We start from the raw sequence: 20,000 nt of genomic DNA, 5'->3' as shown, positions 1-20,000 counted from the left end.
AGAGAGGAGGAAGAGAAAGAGCGAACATAAAGTGTGAGAGAAACAAGAGAGAGGGGGAATTAGGATGAGAGAGAGAGAGAGAGAGAGAGAGAGAGAGAGAGAGAGAGAGAGAGAGAGAGAGAGAGAGAGAGAGAGAGAGAAATGGATTGGGAGAATTGAAGGAAAATGCTTGCCAAGAGAGAGAGAGAGAGAGACAAAACCCTCAGACACACACACACACACACACACACACACACACACACACACACACACACACACACACACACACACACACACACACACACACACACACACACACACACAAACACACACATACGATGCATAGATTAAGACACATTGTACGTAGTTAGTAGAGAGAGAGAGAGAGAGAGAGAGAGAGAGAGAGAGAGAGAGAGAGAGAGAGAGAGAGAGACCTTGGATACCCCCTAAAAAAAAATAGGATACTGACAAATATCCTCCTCCTCCTCCTCCTCCTCCTCCTCCTCCTCCTCCTCCTCCTCCTCCTCCTCCTCCTCCTCCTCCTCCTCTTTTTTGTTGTGTTGTTGCCCTTTCAGTGTTACGCCTGTTATGTTGTTGTTGTTGTTGTTTTGTCGTTGTTGTTGTTGTTGTTTAAATCTGTTGCCAAATGGGAGATATTATCATTATTATTATTATTATTATTATTATTATTATTATTATTATTATTATTATTATTATTATTATTAACTTCGTCATCAATTTAGTCTCTCGTTTCTTTGTTTATTGTATTTGTTCTTCATCTTCTCTTTTTGCACATTTTTCCTAATTGTCATCCTCTTCTTTCTCTTGTTTTTTTTCCCTTTCCTTATTTTTGTTTTTCTTATTATTCATCGATGTAAGCTATTTTTATTTTCAGTCTCTCTCTCTCTCTCTCTCTCTCTCTCTCTCTCTCTCTCTCTCTCTCTCTCTCTCTCTCTCTCTCTCTCTCTCTCTCTCTCTCTCTCTCTCTCTCTCTCTCTCTCATATTATGCAAGGTCACTAAATATTTTCTTTCTTTTATATCATGTTCCTTACACAAGCGTTTATCACACACACACGCACACACTCACACACACACACACACACACACACACACACACACACACACACACACACACACACACACACACACACACACACGCACACACACAATGATATACTAGTTCTTATACTAACTACTACAAGGTTGAAAGTTACTATGCGTAGGAGGAGGAGGAGGAGGAAGAAGAAGAGGAGGAGGAGGAGGAGGAGGAGGAGGAGGAGGAGGAGGAGGAGAAGGGATACATGTGGTGACGGAAGAAGAGAAGTAGGAGGAGGAGGAGAAAAGAGGAGATGGAGAAGGAGGAAGACAAGAATGAGGAAAAGGAATTGATAGGGAGAACAATAGGAATAGAGAGAGAGAGAGAGAGAGAGAGAGAGAGAGAGAGAGAGAGAGAGAGAGAGAGAGAGAGAGAGAAATGTAAAAGAGAATAAAGAACAGGAGGAAAGTAGAAAGTATTGATTATTTTTGTGTTCGTGTTTGCTTTCTTTTTTTGATGAAGAAATGATAAGGAAGTAGATAAGGTACCAGGATATCTCTCTCTCTCTCTCTCTCTCTCTCTCTCTCTCTCTCTCTCTCTCTCTCTCTCTCTCTCTCTCTCTCTCTCTCAATGTGTGTGTCAGTAAAGCAAGCAAACAAAATCGTTGGCGTTGCTGGGAGGCGCCTTAGTATTTTAACCAAGGTCAAAGTCAGGAGGAGGAGGAGGAGGAGGAGGAATAGGAGTAGGAGGAGGAGGGAAAGGGGATAATGAAGTGGGCAGAGAGAAAGAGAGGGAGAAGGATAGGGAGAGGGCACATATGGTTAAGATTGTACATGGTCGGAGTAGGAGGAGGAGGAGAAGACGGAGGAGGAGGAGAAGAATCTAATTGAAGAGGAGACGGAGGAGGAGAACAAGTCTTTTAAGAGGAGAAGGATATGATGGAGGAGGAGAAGGAGGAGACGGTGGAGGAGGATCTAATGAAGGAGGAGAAGGAGGAGGAGGAGGAGGAGGAAAATCTAATGGAAGAGGAGGAGGAGGAGGAGAACAAGTCTTTTAAGAGAAGGAGATGATGTGAATGCAGAATAATGAATAATCAAACCTGCGTAAGCACGAGAGAGAGAGAGAGAGAGAGAGAGAGAGAGAGAGAGAGAGAGAGAGAGAGAGAGAGAGAGAGAGAGAGAGAGAGAGAGAGAGAATGTGTATCTATCATATGTACTTGAATGTTAAAAAAAATTCTAGGATTAAAACGCACACAAACAAAGATCCTCTATGACACACACACACACACACACACACACACACACACACACACACACACACACACACACACACACACACACACACACAACCAGTTTTTGCACATATTGCGAAGGTTGCTATGCATATAAGGGAGGAGGAGGAGGAGGAGGAGGAGGAGAAGACAATGTTAGGGGCAAAATTTCTATTAATGAGACTGGGGGAGGAACACAACAGAACACAAATGAGGAACAAACAGCATCAGATTTATTGGTCCTTGCAAGGCTTATAAATCATGCAGTTTAGATTAATTAAAGAGACTGAGGAGAGAAAAGGTGAACAAGAGGAAAGAGAGTAAGAGGGGAGGAAAGAAGGGAGAGGAGAGAAGGGGTAAGAGAGAAAAAGAGGAAGGGAGAGAAGAGAGAGAGGAGAAACTGTGTGCCAAAGAAAAGGAGAAAAGTTAGGTAGTTTGGAGGAGAGAGAGAGAGAGAGAGAGAGAGAGAGAGAGAGAGAGAGAGAGAGAGAGAGAGAGAGAGAGAGAGAGAGAGATTTGAGCATGGGGGTATGTGGAGGAGGAGGAGTAGGAGGGTGAGAATGAAGAAACACGTGATTGTCATTTGAGAGAGAGAGAGAGAGAGAGAGAGAGAGAGAGAGAGAGAGAGAGAGAGAGAGAGAGAGAGAGAGAGAGAGAGAGAAAGTTTCATCAGCTATGTTATCATTTTATTACGTCATCCACACCAGCATCCTTCTTACTGCGTGCTCTCTCTCTCTCTCTCTCTCTCTCTCTCTCTCTCTCTCTCTCTCTCTCTCTCTCTCCAAGAATGCTGATGAGCTTAATGATAATTGTTTTTTCTTTAATGCAACGATTTCTCATAATAATTTTACTTCTTCTTTTTCTTCTTCTTCTTCTTCTTCTTCTTCTTCTTCTTATTATTATTATTATTATTATTATTATTATTATTATTATTATTATTATTATTATTTTTCCTTTAATTGTTTTAGTTATTTAGCGTCGTGTGATTATTCATGTTACATAATTATCGTTTATTACTCTCTCTCTCTCTCTCTCTCTCTCTCTCTCTCTCTCTCTCTCTCTCTCTCTCTCTCTCTCTCTCTCTCTCTCTCTCTCTCTCTCTCTGTTATCATGTCCTTGTATACAAATCTAAATTAATTTATTCATTTGCGTCTTTTGTATAATTCTATTCCCTTTCCTTGTTTATTCACAATCTCATCCAAGGAGAAAATATAAATGACTTAATTTTCACCAAAAGCCTCGTTGTTCATTTGTTTATTCATTTACTTGGTTCATTGTTCATCATTCATTCAAAGCCACTGGTTGGAAGCGTACGACGGGGCATGGCTTACCCCCTTCTTCTCCTCCTCCTTCTCCTCCTCTTCCTCTGTGCTTCCTTTAGTCAGCTTTTAGTTAGTGGCTTTCTTTGTGCCTGGCTTTTCAAATACTGCTTTAGTCTTTGTTTACACTCCATCGTACACTGACTGACTATTGCTGTACGTCGCCTCGTCGTTTCTTGTATCTGTTTTCATTGTTCTACCTTTTATACAATGGTTGGTTTTGGTGTTCACTTAATATACACTTTTTTTACATACTCTTTTTTTTTGTTTCACGCACCATCATACACTTTTATTGTTTGCTATATTTGAAAAAGCAGATGAACAATACTATAACTCATCTTATCCTCTAATTCTATCCAAATATTAACTTAAGTTCACTCATGGGTAACTAAGTCCCACAAAACACTAGATTGACAGTAATGAATCCTTCTTTCCCTTGATTTTAGCAGAGAAGAACGATTCCAACTCCCTTCTCTAATGATTCTCAGACACAAACAAACTTGTACGTAACTTAATCCCACAAAAAACACTAGACAACAGAATCAAATTTCTCGTCAACTTATCAAAGCAGACAGTTCTTATTGCAATAGATTAACAGTATTAGATACCTTTCCTCTCACCTTATCATTGTAGAACGTACTGTATCACCTCTCTGATCATCCGTGTAAGCTTCTCCAAAACACGAGATTAGCAGTATTAAATCCCTTTTCGCAGTCACGCGTGCTGTCATATCTAGATGGTGTAATTCCCACAAACCTTGACTAACATAAATGTATCCTATTTCCTTATTACATTAGCATAGGAAAGATAATTCAACTCTCTTCTATAACCTAACCTAACCTCACGCAACGCTCAACAAACACTAGATTAGCAGTATTAAATCGCCTTTTCCCTATCACATTAGCGAGGGAGATAGATTCAAAGCCTCTTCTCTTATCTCCAGTCACGCCTAACCGACTCCTTATCTCCACTTTCCTCGCTGACTAATGTACCTTGTCACCTTATCATTCCACGCCGCTTGCAGAGGAGACCATTCCCCTGAGGACCAAGGAAGGTGAGTGCTCCTTGATAACAGGCAGCCAGATCAGCTCTCATTGCTTATCTAGTGTCATGTGCTGGGGTGATTGACTGTGTGGCCGTGATCGTGAAAGGGGAAATGCTGTAATGGTGGTGTTTGAAAGGAAATCATAGAAAATGGAGTTCTTTCTTTGTTTTTTTGTTTTTTTTTATGTTATTTTTTGTGGGTGAGAAAGTAATGTTCTGGTTTTTTTTTTCGTGTTTTTCTTTTTTTTTTTTGTGCTCTTAACTGGCCTGCAAGAGAGAGAGAGAGAGAGAGAGAGAGAGAGAGAGAGAGAGAGAGAGAGAGAGAGAGAGAGAGAGAGGTGTATATTCAAGTAACAAAGAAGCCGTCTCAAGTTGAAACATTAAACGAGGATTTGTTTTGAATTTTTCGTTTCTTTTTTCTTTGATTTTCGTCCATGGAAAATATTTTGTCGTTTATTTGCTTTTGTTTATTGCGCGTGTGTTTGTTTGTTTGTATATTGTAGTACACTGACTTCATTCATGTTTTGCCGCAAGTGTGTGTGTGTGTGTGTGTGTGTGTGTGTGTGTGTGTGTGTGTGTGTGTGTGTGTGTGTGTGTGTGTGTGTGCATGCGTTTCATCTTTCTTGTCTTTTCTCTTACACGCAAGCAGAGGAAAAAGAAGAAGAGAAGAAGAGTGAGTAAACTATTATTATTATTATTATTATTATTATTATTATTATTATTATTATTATTATTATTGTTGTTGTTGTTGTTGTTGTTGTTGTTGTTGTTATGGTATTATTATCATTGTCATTATTATTATCATTGACATTAGCAACCATCATAGTTCTTGTAGTAGTAGTAGTAGTAGTAGTAGTAGTAGTAGTAGTTCTATCATTATTATACCGAAACTATTTTCTCTAACAACGATGATGAAAAAAAATATTACATTCATCCATCAACCAAATTACATCACTAACAACACTAACAACCCAATTAACCACTTTAAACAACCTGTCTTTGAACTTAACAACCGAATGTGCACTTAACAAACCGTAGCAGCACTTAACAACTGACACCTTACTAATGGCGTTCCTGGGAGAGAGAGGAAGGTCCTATTAGCAGCAATGATAATGGGTTGTTATGCTTGTTACTCTAGTTAGGGTACCTGCAGGTGGGAGGGTGCCAGGGGAGCGGTATGCACGGTGAAGTGTAGTGGTGTAATGACGTAGTGGCGTGGGTGGTGTAGAGAGAGAGAGAGAGAGAGAGAGAGAGAGAGAGAGAGAGAGAGAGAGAGAGAGAGAGAGAGAGAGAGAGATGAATTGTAGTAGTAGTAGTGGTGGTGGTGGTGGTGGTGGTGGTTGTAGAAGCAGTGGTGGTAGTAGTAGTGGTGTGTGTGTGTGTGTGTGTGTGTGTGTGTGTGTGTGTGTGTGTGTGTGTGTGTGTGTGTGTGAAATTAATACTTGCAGGTGGGTTAGATTGGTGACTTGCGCATATGTTTTAAAGAGAGAGAGAGAGAGAGAGAGAGAGAGAGAGAGAGAGAGAGAGAGAGAGAGAGAGAGAGAGAGAGAGAGAGAGAGGTGCACATTAGTTACGACATTTACTATAGACAATAAATAACAAATAATTAGAGAAGAATCAATAACAATTAATTACAACAGGAAAATTAATGTTAAGACTCTAATGAATGAGAGAGAGAGAGAGAGAGAGAGAGAGAGAGTCTAATGAATGAGAGAGAGAGAGAGAGAGAGAGAGAGAGAGAGAGAGAGAGAGAGAGAGAGAGAGAGAGAGAGGTGGAGTGAATAAGGGTGAATAACAGTGTAAGGAGAAAGAGTGATGTTTTGCCTCTCCCGTGACACAATAACGGGAGATGTGAAGAGGTGAAGGGGTAGAACTGGATATGATGCAGGAGAGGAAATGACGTAGATGCTGTGAAGTAACTAAAACACAGATGCAGATGTACGTATTTTAGAATTAAGTGCACACCTGAGAACACACACACACACACACACACACACACACACACACAGAGTAGATAGGTAACATCCTAAACGTTTTATTCTGACTCATCATTGCACCACACAATCACACGTGCGAGAGGCGTCCACATACACACGCACACACACGCCCGCACTCACGTAGACACGTAGGCAGCATCCTTCTCGGTAAAACAAGAGATAAGGAGCAACAGACAGACAAATAACTGAGTAACAGAAGCAAAAGTCTCGGTAACCTTTTCCTAGTGCCTTTTCCACGTAACATATCGTAACTTGTTGCAGTGAATTCTTGGGAGACGAGTGAAATAACGAAGGTGAAATGAGAGGAAGGAGAGTGAACTATTGCATTGTGGGAGTGGAGGGAGTGGACTGTGATGAAATGGATGGGATAAAAGGGAGATGACACGAGGGGAAAGATGAGAGAGAAGGGGAAAGATGAAATAGAATACGTTTTGCTACAGAGATTGTATGGGATTAGGTAGATGCTGTGAGAAAAGACGAGATAGAAGAGAGATAAAGAGATAGGATAGTAAAGTAATGTTGTGAAGAGAGTGAATGATGAGATGGAAGAGAGATTAAGATAAAAATGCGAGGTAGAAGAGAAAAGTGAGAGAAAAGATGAGATGCTGTAAGGGAAAAAAAGTAAAGGAGAAAGAAAAATAAGAGGAAAAGAAACAAAGGGAAGAGATAAGAAGTGCATTTAGTTAAGGAAGGAAAAAGGAGGAAAGAAGGGAAGGATATGGAGGGAGGGAAAGAAGAGAGTGAGTGAGAGCTTTGGGAGAGGAAAGGAGATGTGTTGTGAGAGGGAACGAAGAGAGGAAAGTGGGAGGGAAGGACAGAGGACATCAGGGAGTCGTTCTGTGTGTGTGTGTGTGTGTGAGAGAGAGAGAGAGAGAGAGAGAGAGAGAGAGAGAGAGAGAGAGAGAGAGAGAGAGAGAGAGAGAGAGAGAGAGAGACACGAGTCACATTATCACACACACACACACACACACACACACACACACACATACACACACACTCACACATACACACACCATACTTCAACTTCAAACCTGTGTCCCTGAAACCTAGACACACACACACACACACACACACACACACACACACACACACACACACACACACACACACACACACACACACTAGAGCCTTGGGAAACTAGTAAATATATCACTATCATGCCGTAGACGTATTAATCTTGCAAACATCAGAGCACCTTGCAAAAGACAGAGAGAGAGAGAGAGAGAGAGAGAGAGAGAGAGAGAGAGAGAGAGAGAGAGAGAGAGAGAGAGAGGGAAACATACGCAATAACCAAACATCTTCAAGTTAAATAGTTAGGAATTTATTATCACTAAAATCAAGAATGTTTGAAGAATTATAACTAACCTCACCTCGTCTGCATATTTATAAACTTTGCCTATAATTTGAGGGAAATAAAGAGAGAGAGAGAGAGAGAGAGAGAGAGAGAGAGATTAACTTTATGCCAACTTTACCCTTGAGTCAGGCGCCAAAAAAGAAGACTTTTCCCCAAGTATTTACGTATATTTTAGTTACCCATTTGAAGAAGAAAATAGGAGAAAAAGAGAAATTATGATTACCTATTTTCTTCTTTGTATTTATGCATTTGTTGTTTTGTCTGTAATGAGTCTTGTTGATGTTATTTGTCGTGGTGCAATTAGCCTGTTCCATTAGCGTGATTACCTGAGAGAGAGAGAGAGAGAGAGAGAGAGAGAGAGAGAGAGAGAGAGAGAGAGAGAGAGAGAGAGAGAGAGAGAGAGAGAGAGAGAGAGAGAGAGAGAGAGAGAGATATGGATACTTTATTGAAGACAGTGAAATAACATACTGGAAATCGAAGAGAGAGAGAGAGAGAGAGAGAGAGAGAGAGAGAGAGAGAGAGAGAGAGAGAGAGAGAGAGAAATGGATGGTATGGTGAAAGCATTGAAATAAGCTAATGGAAATCGAACACAGAGAGAGAGAGAGAGAGAGAGAGAGAGAGAGAGAGAGAGAGAGAGAGAGAGAGAGAGAGAGAGAGAGAGAGAGAGAGAGAGATACAAGCACGAAATGGCTCACATACTGCGCCGTTTAGCGTTTAGGGGCTTTCTACTAATGCACACACACACACACACACACACACACACACACACACACACACACACACACACACACACACACTTTGCCAAGACCCATTTCTCTCATAATACACTTGCTAGACCCTGAATCATCAACTTTCGCTATACTTTCTCGTAAACAACACTTTTCTACTCTTTTTACACCTTGAGGTTACTAGCTATACACTCACACACTCGTACACACACACAGACACACACCTACACCCTTTTGTCCTCACCTTGACTGGCCTACACGTCTCTGCGACCTTGCACTGCCACGCCAACCTATGTATATACTCTCATATACTCAGCACCTATCTACTGTTCAGAATTTTCAAGGAGCTGGAAGTTGTTCGGATTTTCAAGGGTGTTTTCGTGTTTCTGGTCATAGTTTAGCAGTTTAGTTTAGTCATAGTGGAAGTGTTTGTGGTATTCAAGGATATTTTGAGTTTACGGGTAGTTTAACTGTTTCTAGTGATGGATGTTGGGGTGTGAAGAGTGTTTTCATGATTCTAGGTTGAGTTAAGTAGATTCTTTTAGAAGTTATAGGGGTTTTCAAGGATGTTTTCAAGATTCCAGTGAGAGTTTGGCAGGTCCTCATGGAAATGTTTGGGGTTTTCAAGCGTGTTTTGATTAATTGGGGTTATTGGGGTTTTGAAGGCTGCTTTCATTATTCTGGTTAGTTTAATAAGGACTCTACACCTTTCCAACAGACGCTAGTGGAAGTTATCAAGATTTTTAACAACGCTTGCTGCTCTTGTAATTTCAGTGATAGATTAACAAGCATTTCATTATCAGCTAAAAAAAAAAAAATAGATAAATGAATAAATGAAAACTTGACCTAAGAGAGAGAGAGAGAGAGAGAGAGAGAGAGAGAGAGAGAGAGAGAGAGAGAGAGAGAGAGAGAGAGAGAGAGAGAATCTGTAAGTGCATGTAGGTGGGCAGGAACATCAGGCGTTCAGATAACCCAGCGACAGCCCCTTAGCTTCATATCAGTTTAATGCAAGTAATTCCCTCTTCAACCCACTATGCATTCCCTTCGCGTCGTAAAGGGCCACTAAAAGGGAAGGGATGGGGGACCGGGAACACTCAGCTTTATATTTTTATTCCTACAAATGGGAGTATGATGGATTTATTACTGTGGACATGATTCTTTTAAGTTGAATGTCAAGGGTTGTGCAAGTGGGGTCATATGGTGCCATGAGAGAGAGAGAGAGAGAGAGAGAGAGAGAGAGAGAGAGAGAGAGAGAGAGAGAGAGAGAGAGAGAGAGGTTCTGTATCACGTGAGAGCATTTTTATTCCACACACCCTCACTCTTGTCCATCACCCTTTCTTACATCACCCCCCCCACACTCTCTCTCTCTCTCTCTCTCTCAACACCCTTTTAACACCGTATCCTGCCTTTCTCAGCCTCTTCATGCAAGTACCAATACCTGCATCTCGAAAACACAACACATGCAACACCAGTATATGTTTTTATTCAACACCTGAGCCAGCAACACCAGTACCAGCACCAATATATCAGGCACTCAACACCATTCAAGCAACACCACAATTTTTCTCCTTCAACACCACAGCTAGTAATATCAAACTGCTTTACAACACGAAGACCAACACCAGCATCACAGGAACTCAACACCAACAATGCAACACTAGTTTAGCAACACCAGTATTTGCCCTTGTTCAACACCACAGCCACCAACACCAAATTGAGCTTTTTTTTTCCAGCTGGCCACGCATTGCAACTCTATTTTTCAGCTCCCATTTGCAATACAGTTACAAAATATATTCGTTTTTTTTATTTTTTCTGTTACAAATTACAGTTTATATTTAACACTGGACAACTGTAATGCAACCATGGGATTAATTTATTGTTTTTTTCTCTCTCGCTCTTTTTTTTTTTTTTTACTATTTTTCTATTGCTCTTTAGTTTCTACCGCACTTTTCTACCACAGTTAATGATCTACCACACTTTCCAATCACACGTCATTTTCTACCACACTGTTTTCTATATACTGGGCTTCTACCCCATCACCACCACCACCACCACACAGCAACACGGTTCAACAACCTCGCATAACAAGGGGAAGGTGATGTATTGCGACAGAACTCTTAAACTACCTTTAATTTAGTCTGCTTGACATCAATAGAGAGAGTGAGAGAGAGAGAGAGAGAGAGAGTGAGTGAAGGTGACAGAGGAGAGGGAGACGAGGAGGGTAAGGATGTGGGAGAGACAAAGAGAGAGGAGGGAGAGGGAAGACGGATAGTACTGCACGTATACCTCTCTCTCTCTCTCTCTCTCTCTCTCTCTCTCTCTCTCTCTCTCTCTCTCTCTCTCTCTCTCTCTCTCTCTCTCTCTCTCTCTCTCTCGTCAGCAGTTTCTTTTCAACTATTTTATCATTTTCTCCGTCTGTCTGTGTGTGTGTGTGTGTGTGTGTGTGTGTGTGTGTGTGTGTGTGTGTGTGTGTGTGTGTGTGTGTCTGTCTTCACCCCCTCTCCTATACCCTCACCCCCTCTCCCCTTCAATCATCCCCTTCCCTCTCTCTCTCTCCCCCTCCCCTCAGAAACATCCCATGTCCTCATTAAAGCAGGCAGGATTTAGTCTTGGTTTCTGGCAGGTGTTTTGTTTACCTGTCATAGCGAAAAGCACGTGCAATATTTAGACCCAGGTGTGAAAAGGCACGTGTGTTTGTGTGTGTTTGTGTGTGTGTGTGTGGGGGAGGGTGTATGTGTGTATTGCCAAATAATATCACTTTAATTGGATTTATATCACAGGTGCTCATTCAGGTAAATTTAAAATGGGATCTTTTGCAGCTTCCACTCTTACCCTTACTTAGTTACCTGTATGATACGCGACACCTGTGGGAACACCTGCAAAATGCTTGTCACAAATACACCAACACCTGATGCTTACCTGTGCAGCTAATTCATTTCTGCTTTGATTTTATACAGTTAATAATTCTACAGGTGAAGATATACAGTGATAATCCTGTGTTTCTGAATATTTTAGTTATAATTCCCTTTTTTTACTTTAATTTTTAAAGGACTAATTAATTATACAGGCAAATATTATTCAGTGGTATTCTTAAATTTATAGACACACTACCCAGCTTTGGAATATCAATGTGCCTTATATTTATGACTGCTTTGGGGTTCTTTTCTTCACGAAATATTTAATGATATAAGGAACCATCTGAATATATTAATATCCTCCTCCTCTTCTTCCTCTTCCTCTTGTTTCTTGTTGTTGTTGTTAGTGGTGGTGGTGGTGGTGGTGGTGGTGGTGGTGGTGATGGTGGTGGTGATGATGGTGGTGATTTTCTTGTTCTTGTTTTTCTTGTTCTCCGTGTTCTCCTCCTCCTCCCTCCTCCTATTGGTCTTCTTCTTCTTCTTCTTCTTCTTTTTCTTCACCATCACCACCACCACCACCACTACCTCCTCCTCCTCCTCCTCCTCCTCCTCCTCCTCCTCCTCGTCCGCCGCCAGTCGTCCGCCGCCAGACTCTGAGGTGCCAACATCCCGACACTTTCTGGGAACGTGTGGCCACTAAGAGGGTTTCGAAACTCTCTCTCTCTCTCTCTCTCTCTCTCTCTCTCTCTCTCTCTCTCTCTCTCTCTCTCTCTCTCTCTCTCTCTCTCTCTCTCTCTCTTGCTGGATAATATTTGAGGCTCAGAGACTGAAGGGCAAGGGTACGAGAGAGAGAGAGAGAGAGAGAGAGAGAGAGAGAGAGAGAGAGAGAGAGAGAGAGAGAGAGAGAGAAAAGGGGTGAGTGAAGGCAGATGAAGGCAGATGAGGGAGGTTTCTGCTCCCACGGTCATGTGAGAGAGAGAGAGAGAGAGAGAGAGAGAGAGAGAGAGAGAGAGAGAGAGAGAGAGAGAGAGAGAGAGAGAGAGAGAGTGTCCCATCCCCTCCTATCCATCTAACAGAATTTCAGCACCCCCTATTACTCTCCCCCTCACATCCTCCCTTACCCCTTTTACCCTTCCCCCATCCCTTCCTCTCCCCCCTTCCCCCCATCATTCCTCCCCACCCCCCCGTCAGGTCGCCTCGTTAAGGGCCACAAATGATGCATGAAGACAGTGCTTTGCGAAGGGCGCCATCTTTCTTCTTAGCTACGAGGGATAAAGCAAATTAACTCACTTTTCTATTCCTTTCTTATTTTCTCATTTTAAAGAAAGAGAGAGAGAGAGAGGGGGGAGGGGGGAGGGTATTTTTTTTTGTGTGTGTGTGTGTGGTTGGTTGCTGTTTCTCTCTCTCTCTCTCTCTCTCTCTCTCTCTCTCTCTCTCTCTCTCTCTCTCTCTCTCTCTCTCTCTCTCTCTCTCTCTCTTATATCACTTATATGTGGCAAGTTTGTCCTGACCCTTTCTCTCTCTCTCTCTCTCTCTCTCTCTCTCTCTCTCTCTCTCTCTCTCTCTCTCTCTCTCTCTCTCTCTCTCTCTCTCTCTCTCTCTCTACTACTGACAATAATGGTAATAATAAATATTGTAGCAAAAATGTCTGTGTGCGTGAGAGAGAGAGAGAGAGAGAGAGAGAGAGAGAGAGAGAGAGAGAGAGAAAGATGCAGTATTGTCTAAGTAAGAGAGAGGGGAGAGGGGTTAAGAGGGTGACTCGATGTGGGGTGAGGGGAAGGAAGGGGAAGGGGGGTGACATAGTGAAGGGGAGGGGGAGAAAAGAGGGAGGGGGTGTCATGGGGGGAGGGGGGAGGGGGGAGGGCTTTTCTACCTTTAGCTTACAGACTCAGTGACATTTAAGTTAGAGGTGCCAGTGTGCGTGTGTGTGTGCGCGCGCCTGTGTCTGTGCATGCTTGTGTGTGCGTACGTGTGTGTGTGTGTTTGACCGTTGCCGTGTCGCTGAAGCATGTAAAACACTCACACATACAGACACACACGCAGAGAGAGAGAGAGAGAGAGAGAGAGAGAGAGAGAGAGAGAGAGAGAGAGAGAGAGAGAGATTGATGAAATAAGTTGAATTCAACAGAGCGAAAGAAGTGCTTGTGTGTGTGTGTGTGTGTGTGTGTGTGTGTGTGTGTGTGTGTGTGTGTGTGTGTGTGTGTGTGTGTGTGTGTGTGTGTGTGTGTGTGTGTGTGTGTGTATGCGTGTATTTTTGTCTGAAACGTTTGGCAGAGGATGATGGAGTAGGAGGAGGAGGAGGAGGTAGAGGAAGAGGTAAAGAAGGAAAAGGAGGAGGAGGAGAACAAGGAAGAAGAGGAGGAGGAGGAGGAGAAGGAAGAAGAGGAAGAGGAGGAGGTGAAGGTTAAAGAAGGTTATCGTCTCCTGAAGAAGCTTTCTCTCTCTCTCTCTCTCTCTCTCTCTCTCTCTCTCTCTCTCTCTCTCTCTCTCTCTCTCTCTCTCTTATCTTTTAATATATTTCTTATCAAAATGTCCACGTATTTGCTTATCAATATTTTTCACTACGCAGTCTCTCTCTCTCTCTCTCTCTCTCTCTCTCTCTCTCTCTCTCTCTCTCTCTCTCTCTCTCTCTCTCTCTCTCTCTCTCTCTCTCTCTCTCTCTCTCTCTCTCTCTCTCTTAGACACCATTGACATTTGCCACCTGTTGAAACACACACACACACACACACACACACACACACACACAGGAAAAAAGAAAAAAGTTTAGATTTGTAAGGATTCCTCCCACGCAATATCTTTACAGCCAGAGAGAGAGAGAGAGAGAGAGAGAGAGGAGGAAAAAAAGTAACTGATTTCCTTCCTTTTATCTGACCGTTTTCTTTTTCTTTTCGCGTGTGAGTGTGTGTGTGTGTGTGTGTGTGTGTGTGTGGGTGAGAGAGAGAGAGAGAGAGAGAGAGAGAGAGAGAGAGAGAGAGAGAGAGAGAGAGAGAGAGAGAGAGAGAGAGAGAGAGAGAGAAAAAAAGTAACTGATTCTCTTCCTTTATCAGAATTCCTTTTCTTTTTCCTTCCGTTGGTTTCGCATGAGTAATAGAGAGAGAGAGAGAGAGAGAGAGAGAGAGAGAGAGAGAGAGAGAGAGAGAGAGAGAGAGAGAGCCACGTGTAGGCCTAATGACTTCTTCCTTTAAGTTTTTTTTATTAGTGTCTATAATTATACTTCTTTCTCTCCCTTTCCTCTGCCCACTCTCTCTTCCTCTCTCCTCTCCCTTACAAAAATAGCAGGCTGGGTGGAGACTGCCAGGAATACCCATTGAGTAGTTAGCATTCACACCTGTCTGTCTCTCTATACCTGTGACTAATTAATCTATGGCCAGGTTTGGAATTCTGATCCTTTTTGCGAGTCATGTAATCGCTCGTTAGTTTCTTGATTATATTTTATTTTCTTCTATTATTTTTTTTTTGTTCCAATGTTTATAATTTTTAGTGTAATTTGTGTAGTGTTTGTTGTATTTTTTTTATTTATTTATTTTTGTTTTTATTCATTTATTCAACTGTTTGTTTATTTATTTACGTTGTCTCTTCTCCTGCAGTATTTTTTCTATCACACTTTTTATACATTTATTTTTTCTTTCTCATTCATTTATTTACGCATTTAATTATTTATTTATTAATTTATTGGCTTAACCAGCGTCTCTTCCCCTGCAGAATTTGTCTATCACACTCGTTTATTTACCTATTTCTGTTTCGTTATTTATTTATTTACTATTATGTTTATTCACGTGTGTTTTGGCTCACCCAGTTGTCTCTTTCCTTGCAGACATTGTCCCAGCTCGCTTGATCTTCGCCGTGCTGGGATGCGTCGGGTTCATGATTGTGTACGGTCTCAAGGTGAACCTCAGTGTGGCTATCATTGCTATGGTAAGCGCTCCTCTTCTTCTTCTTGTTCCCCTTTGTTTTTGTTTTTTTGTTTTTTTTTCTGCTTTTTTATGGTCATCGTATTTTTTTCTTCGTTTTCATCTTCGTCTTCATCTTTCCTTCATTCTTTCATTCTTTTTTCTTTCTTTTTTGTTTTTGTTTTTCTTTTTTTTTCTTTTCTTGTGACGTTTGTGTGTTTATCCTCCTCCTCCTCCTCCTCCTCCTCCTCCTCCTCCTCCTCCTCCTCCTCCTCTTCCTCCTCCTCCTCCTCCTCCTGCTCAACTTATCTACTTGTCTACTTAACGTTGTCATTTTCATCATATGTTTGTTATTGATATCTTCTTCTTCTTCTTCTTCTTCTTCTTCTTCTTCTTCTTCTTCTTCTTCTTCTTCTTCTTCTTCTTCTTCTTCTTCTCTATGACTTATTTTTTCCTCCCTTCCTTTCTTTTTTATTCATAGTCTACCCTTCCTTTTTTTCTTATTTTATCCTCACTTTTTTTCTCTCTCTCTTCTATCTCATCTTTTCATTTTCTCTAATCTCATCTCTTCATTAAAAACAAAAACAAAAATTACGCTTTTATTTTTATGTATTTTTTCGTATCCTCTTAATTAAATTACTGCTACATCCTTTCCTATATTTATTGCGCATTATTTTTTTCTGCCTCTTAAAATTGTACCCTTGTTGCTTATTCTCCCTTTTTTTTATTTATTTTTTTCAAGACACTCAAGAACAAGTACCTTATCTCATTTTTTTTTCTTTTCTTTTCACTATCTCACTTTTTTTCACTTCAAGTAGCGAAGTTCAATGGTTTCTCCAACTTCTACTTCTGTCAGTAACTGCGTATACGAGTATACATTTCCTTTAATAATAATGAAAAAAAAAAAAAAGCGCGCGTGTGTATGTGTGTTTGTGTATGTGTGTGTTATCAGTCAAAAGTTTAAACGTTGGTGATATCTAACCAGGATGTGTGTGTGTGTGTGTGTGTGAGAGAGAGAGAGAGAGAGAGAGAGAGAGAGAGAGAGAGAGAGAGAGAGAGAGAGAGAGAGAGAGAGAGAGATTCAAACACAAAACAACAGGTGCAAATATAAACAGATGTGGAATGAACAAGTGAAGAATAAACGAAAATAACTTAACAGATATAGATGTGTGAAATAAACAGACGTATCTTAACAACAGGCGTAAAATAAACACACAACTTAACACGAGTAGAAAAGAGAGGTGTAGATATGAACAAACGTGTGTTAACCCTTTGACTGCCACTCGGTACACCTTTCCCTAATTACCAATCAATCTGAAACACATTTACTTGTTCTATAAAGACTACGCGCTGCTTCTACAGCTAATTATTAACAAATGTGTCTTAATAGATGTCTCTCAACAGGTGCGTCTTAACAGGTGTCATAACAGGTGTGTATTAACAGGTGTGTCTCTCCCCTACAGGTAAACCACACGGCAGTAGCTCATGGATCTCCTCACGACTCCCACGACTCCCACGATGCAGACGACACCTATGACAACATGACTCTGGTGGTGGGCGATGGACACAACAACGACTCCGCGGTGGTGGACGACTGCGGGAGGAAAAAGACCAAGGAGTCCCTGGAGGTGAGTGGTCGTGGTGGTCGTGGTGGTGGTGGTGGTGGTGGCGTGGTGGTGATGGTGGTGGTGGTGTGAAAGGAATTAATTTTTCTAACTGTGCCATTGTTCAGTTAATATTCTATGACTTCCTCCTCCTCCGCCTCCTCCTCCTCCTCCTCCTCCTCCTCCTCCTCCTCCTCCTCCTCCTCCTCCTCTTTGGGCATGACAGACCGACACCTTTGCATTAAATATAGCAGGTATCGAAAGGCGGTTTCTCCTCCTCCTCCTCCTCCTCCTCCTCCTCCTCCTCCTCCTCCTCCTCCTCCTCCTCCTCCTCCTCCTCCTCCTCCTCCTCTCACTCTTGCCATCTTTCCCATCACTTTCACACTCCATTTCCTCTCTCTCTCTCTCTCTCTCTCTCTCTCTCTCTCTCTCTCTCTCTCTCTCTCTCTCTCTCTCTCTCTCTCTCTCTCTCTCTCTCTCTCTCAACAGAGGTCGTGCAGAGGGGAGTATTGCCTGGCTCCCCTTCACCCCCCATTCCTCCCCTCCCTATACCCCCGAAATGTCACTCCCATACCCCTCACCTGTGTCTCCCCCACTCCCCCCATACCCAGTGCAATCCCCATCTCCCCCTTCCCTCCCCTCTAAAGTCAGTCAACTCTACCCTTTCCTCCCCCATTCTCTCTCCCCTATAACCTCTCCCCAGCCTTCCCAATGTCACTTTGAGCTTCCCCTTCCCGTCATCTCCCCTTCCTTCCCCATGTTGTGCTACATTTCCTCTTTTTCCTCCCCCTCTTCCTCTTTCCCTTTCTTTTGTTTTCTTTTTGTTTTTTTTATTGTTTTTTTTTCTATCTTCGCTATGGTTAAAATTTTTCTTCACTTTTTTCTTTTAGTCTTGAAGTCATCTTCTTTTCGTCTCTTCACTCTGAATTCCCTCTTTTTTTTTTTTCCTTCTCTTCATCCTAAATTCTTTCTTCTTTTTTTCTCACTTCATCCTAAACTTCTCTTCACTCTAAAAATCACTCTTCTTTTTCTCCTTTCACCGCTTTTCTTTTTTTCCTTCACCCTAAAACACTTTTCTTTGTTCTCAGTTCACCCTAAAATCACCTTTCTTTCGCCCCATTCACCCTTAAAGCACCCTACTTTCCTCCATTCACCCTAAACTCACCCATTCCTTATTTTCTCTCCAGTAGTCACACCTTATCTCCCTTCTCCCTTAAACACCCCTAGTCACTCCTCTTCACCCATTCACCCTTCTCTCCCATCACCCTAAAATCTGACCCATTTCGTCTACTCTCCATTTGTGCCCATTCTTCTCCCCTCCCCCCTCTCTCTCTCTCCCTCTCTTCAGTCAGTGCCAGTGAGTGAGAGAGTGAGAAATAGAGAGAGAGAGAGAGAGAGAGAGAGAGAGAGATTGAGAGAGTGTCCGCGGTACCATGCCAGCCCTTCAGGTCACCCCAATGTGCCCTGTGTCACCTCCTCTTCCTCCTCCTCCTCCTCCTCCTCCTCTTCCTCCTCCTCCTCTTCCTCCTCTTCCTCGTTTTCATCATCCTTCTCTTCCCCATCTTTCTTCTCCTCACTTAATCACCTCATTTCTTTCGGAGCATTGCGACACACACACACACACACACACACACACACACACACACACACACACACACACACACACACACACACACACACACACACACATTAGCAAGGGCGTGTCTTGGCTTATGTGTGTGCATGTGTGTGTGTGTGTGTGTGTGTGTGTGTGTGTGTGTGTGTGTGTGTGTGTGTGTGTTTGTGTGTCGTCTGGCGCTGGTGTGTCTGGCATTCATATATACGTACATACATACATGAGAGGTCGTGAGGTTAGCTTGAGTCGTAGTAGTAGTAGTAGTAGTAGTAGTAGTAGTAGTAGTAGTAGTAGTAGTAGTAGTAGTAGTAATAGTAGTAGTAGTAGTAGTAGTAGTGATATTGGAAAGTAAATACTTAGAATTAGAAGAAAAGTAATAGCAATAATAGTAGTGGTAGTAATAATAGTAGTAGTAGTAGTAGAAGTAGTAGTAGTAGTAGTAGTAGTAGTAGTAATAGTAATATTGTTGGTTTATTCAGAGGTCGTTCTTCAGTGTTCTGTGTTCATTGTGGTCGTCAGTGGCATAGCTGTAAGAGGAGGAGGAAGAGGAAGAGGAGGAGGAGGAGGAGGAGGAGGAATCAAGTTCAGATAGTCATAGAGTTTCATGACGCTGCAAAAAAAAAAGAAGGAATAGAAAGAGGAAGAAGGAAAGAAGAAAGAAGAAAGGAGAAAAGGAATAAAAGAAGGAAAAATGTAGGACTGATTGAAGGAAAAAAGAAAATGAGGAATACAAGAAAAAATGAAAGCGGAGAGAGAGAGAGAGAGAGAGAGAGAGAGAGAGAGAGAGAGAGAGAGAGAGAGAGAGAGAGAGAGAGAGAGAGAGAGAGAAGGAAAAAAAAAATGGAGGGGAAGGAGAAACATGAATAGAAGGAGTGTCACGATAGCAAGAGGAGGAGGAGGAGGAGGAGGAGGAGGAGGAGGAGGAGGAATGGAAGAAGTGAAGGAGGACCAGAAGGAGCATTTCATGATATCAAAAGGCGAAGGAAGAACATGAAGAGGAGGAGGAAGAGGAAGAAGAGGAGGAAGAAGAGGAGGAGGAGGAAGAGGAGGAGGAGGCTGGAGACGTGACCCCAAGCATGAGAAGCGCGCACTGTCGACGATCTCTAATCGATATCACTACCATGTGTACCTTTGCCTTACTTCGCCCGCCCCAACACTACTTTGACGGGCTCAAGGTGGCTCCCGGGCGCTAAGGGCTGGAGACACTATTGATTCCCTTATATTCACCAATCAGTGACTACTTAAGGGGTTCAAAGTGGCTCCCGGGCGCTGGGGCTGAAGACACGTTGGTTCCCTTATATTCACAAG

At 42.3% G+C, this 20,000-nt stretch overlaps 1 protein-coding gene across 1 annotated transcript in view; it reads left to right on the top strand.

Annotated features, from left to right (window-relative positions):
* The window catches only part of LOC135091759 (sialin-like), a 41,365-nt gene that overhangs the window by 7,890 nt on the left and 13,475 nt on the right, over positions 1–20,000 (top strand). Inside the window, 4 exon segments of the mRNA XM_063989694.1 lie at positions 4,630–4,659; positions 5,296–5,322; positions 15,398–15,498; positions 16,937–17,101. Coding sequence (XP_063845764.1) covers positions 4,630–4,659; positions 5,296–5,322; positions 15,398–15,498; positions 16,937–17,101 — 323 coding nt within the window.

Source organism: Scylla paramamosain, chromosome 38, assembly GCF_035594125.1.
Source record: "Scylla paramamosain isolate STU-SP2022 chromosome 38, ASM3559412v1, whole genome shotgun sequence".
Taxonomy (NCBI): Eukaryota; Metazoa; Arthropoda; class Malacostraca; order Decapoda; family Portunidae; genus Scylla; species Scylla paramamosain.
The sequence above is the reverse complement of the archived record's forward strand: the minus strand, read 5'-3'. Positions and strand labels throughout refer to the sequence as shown.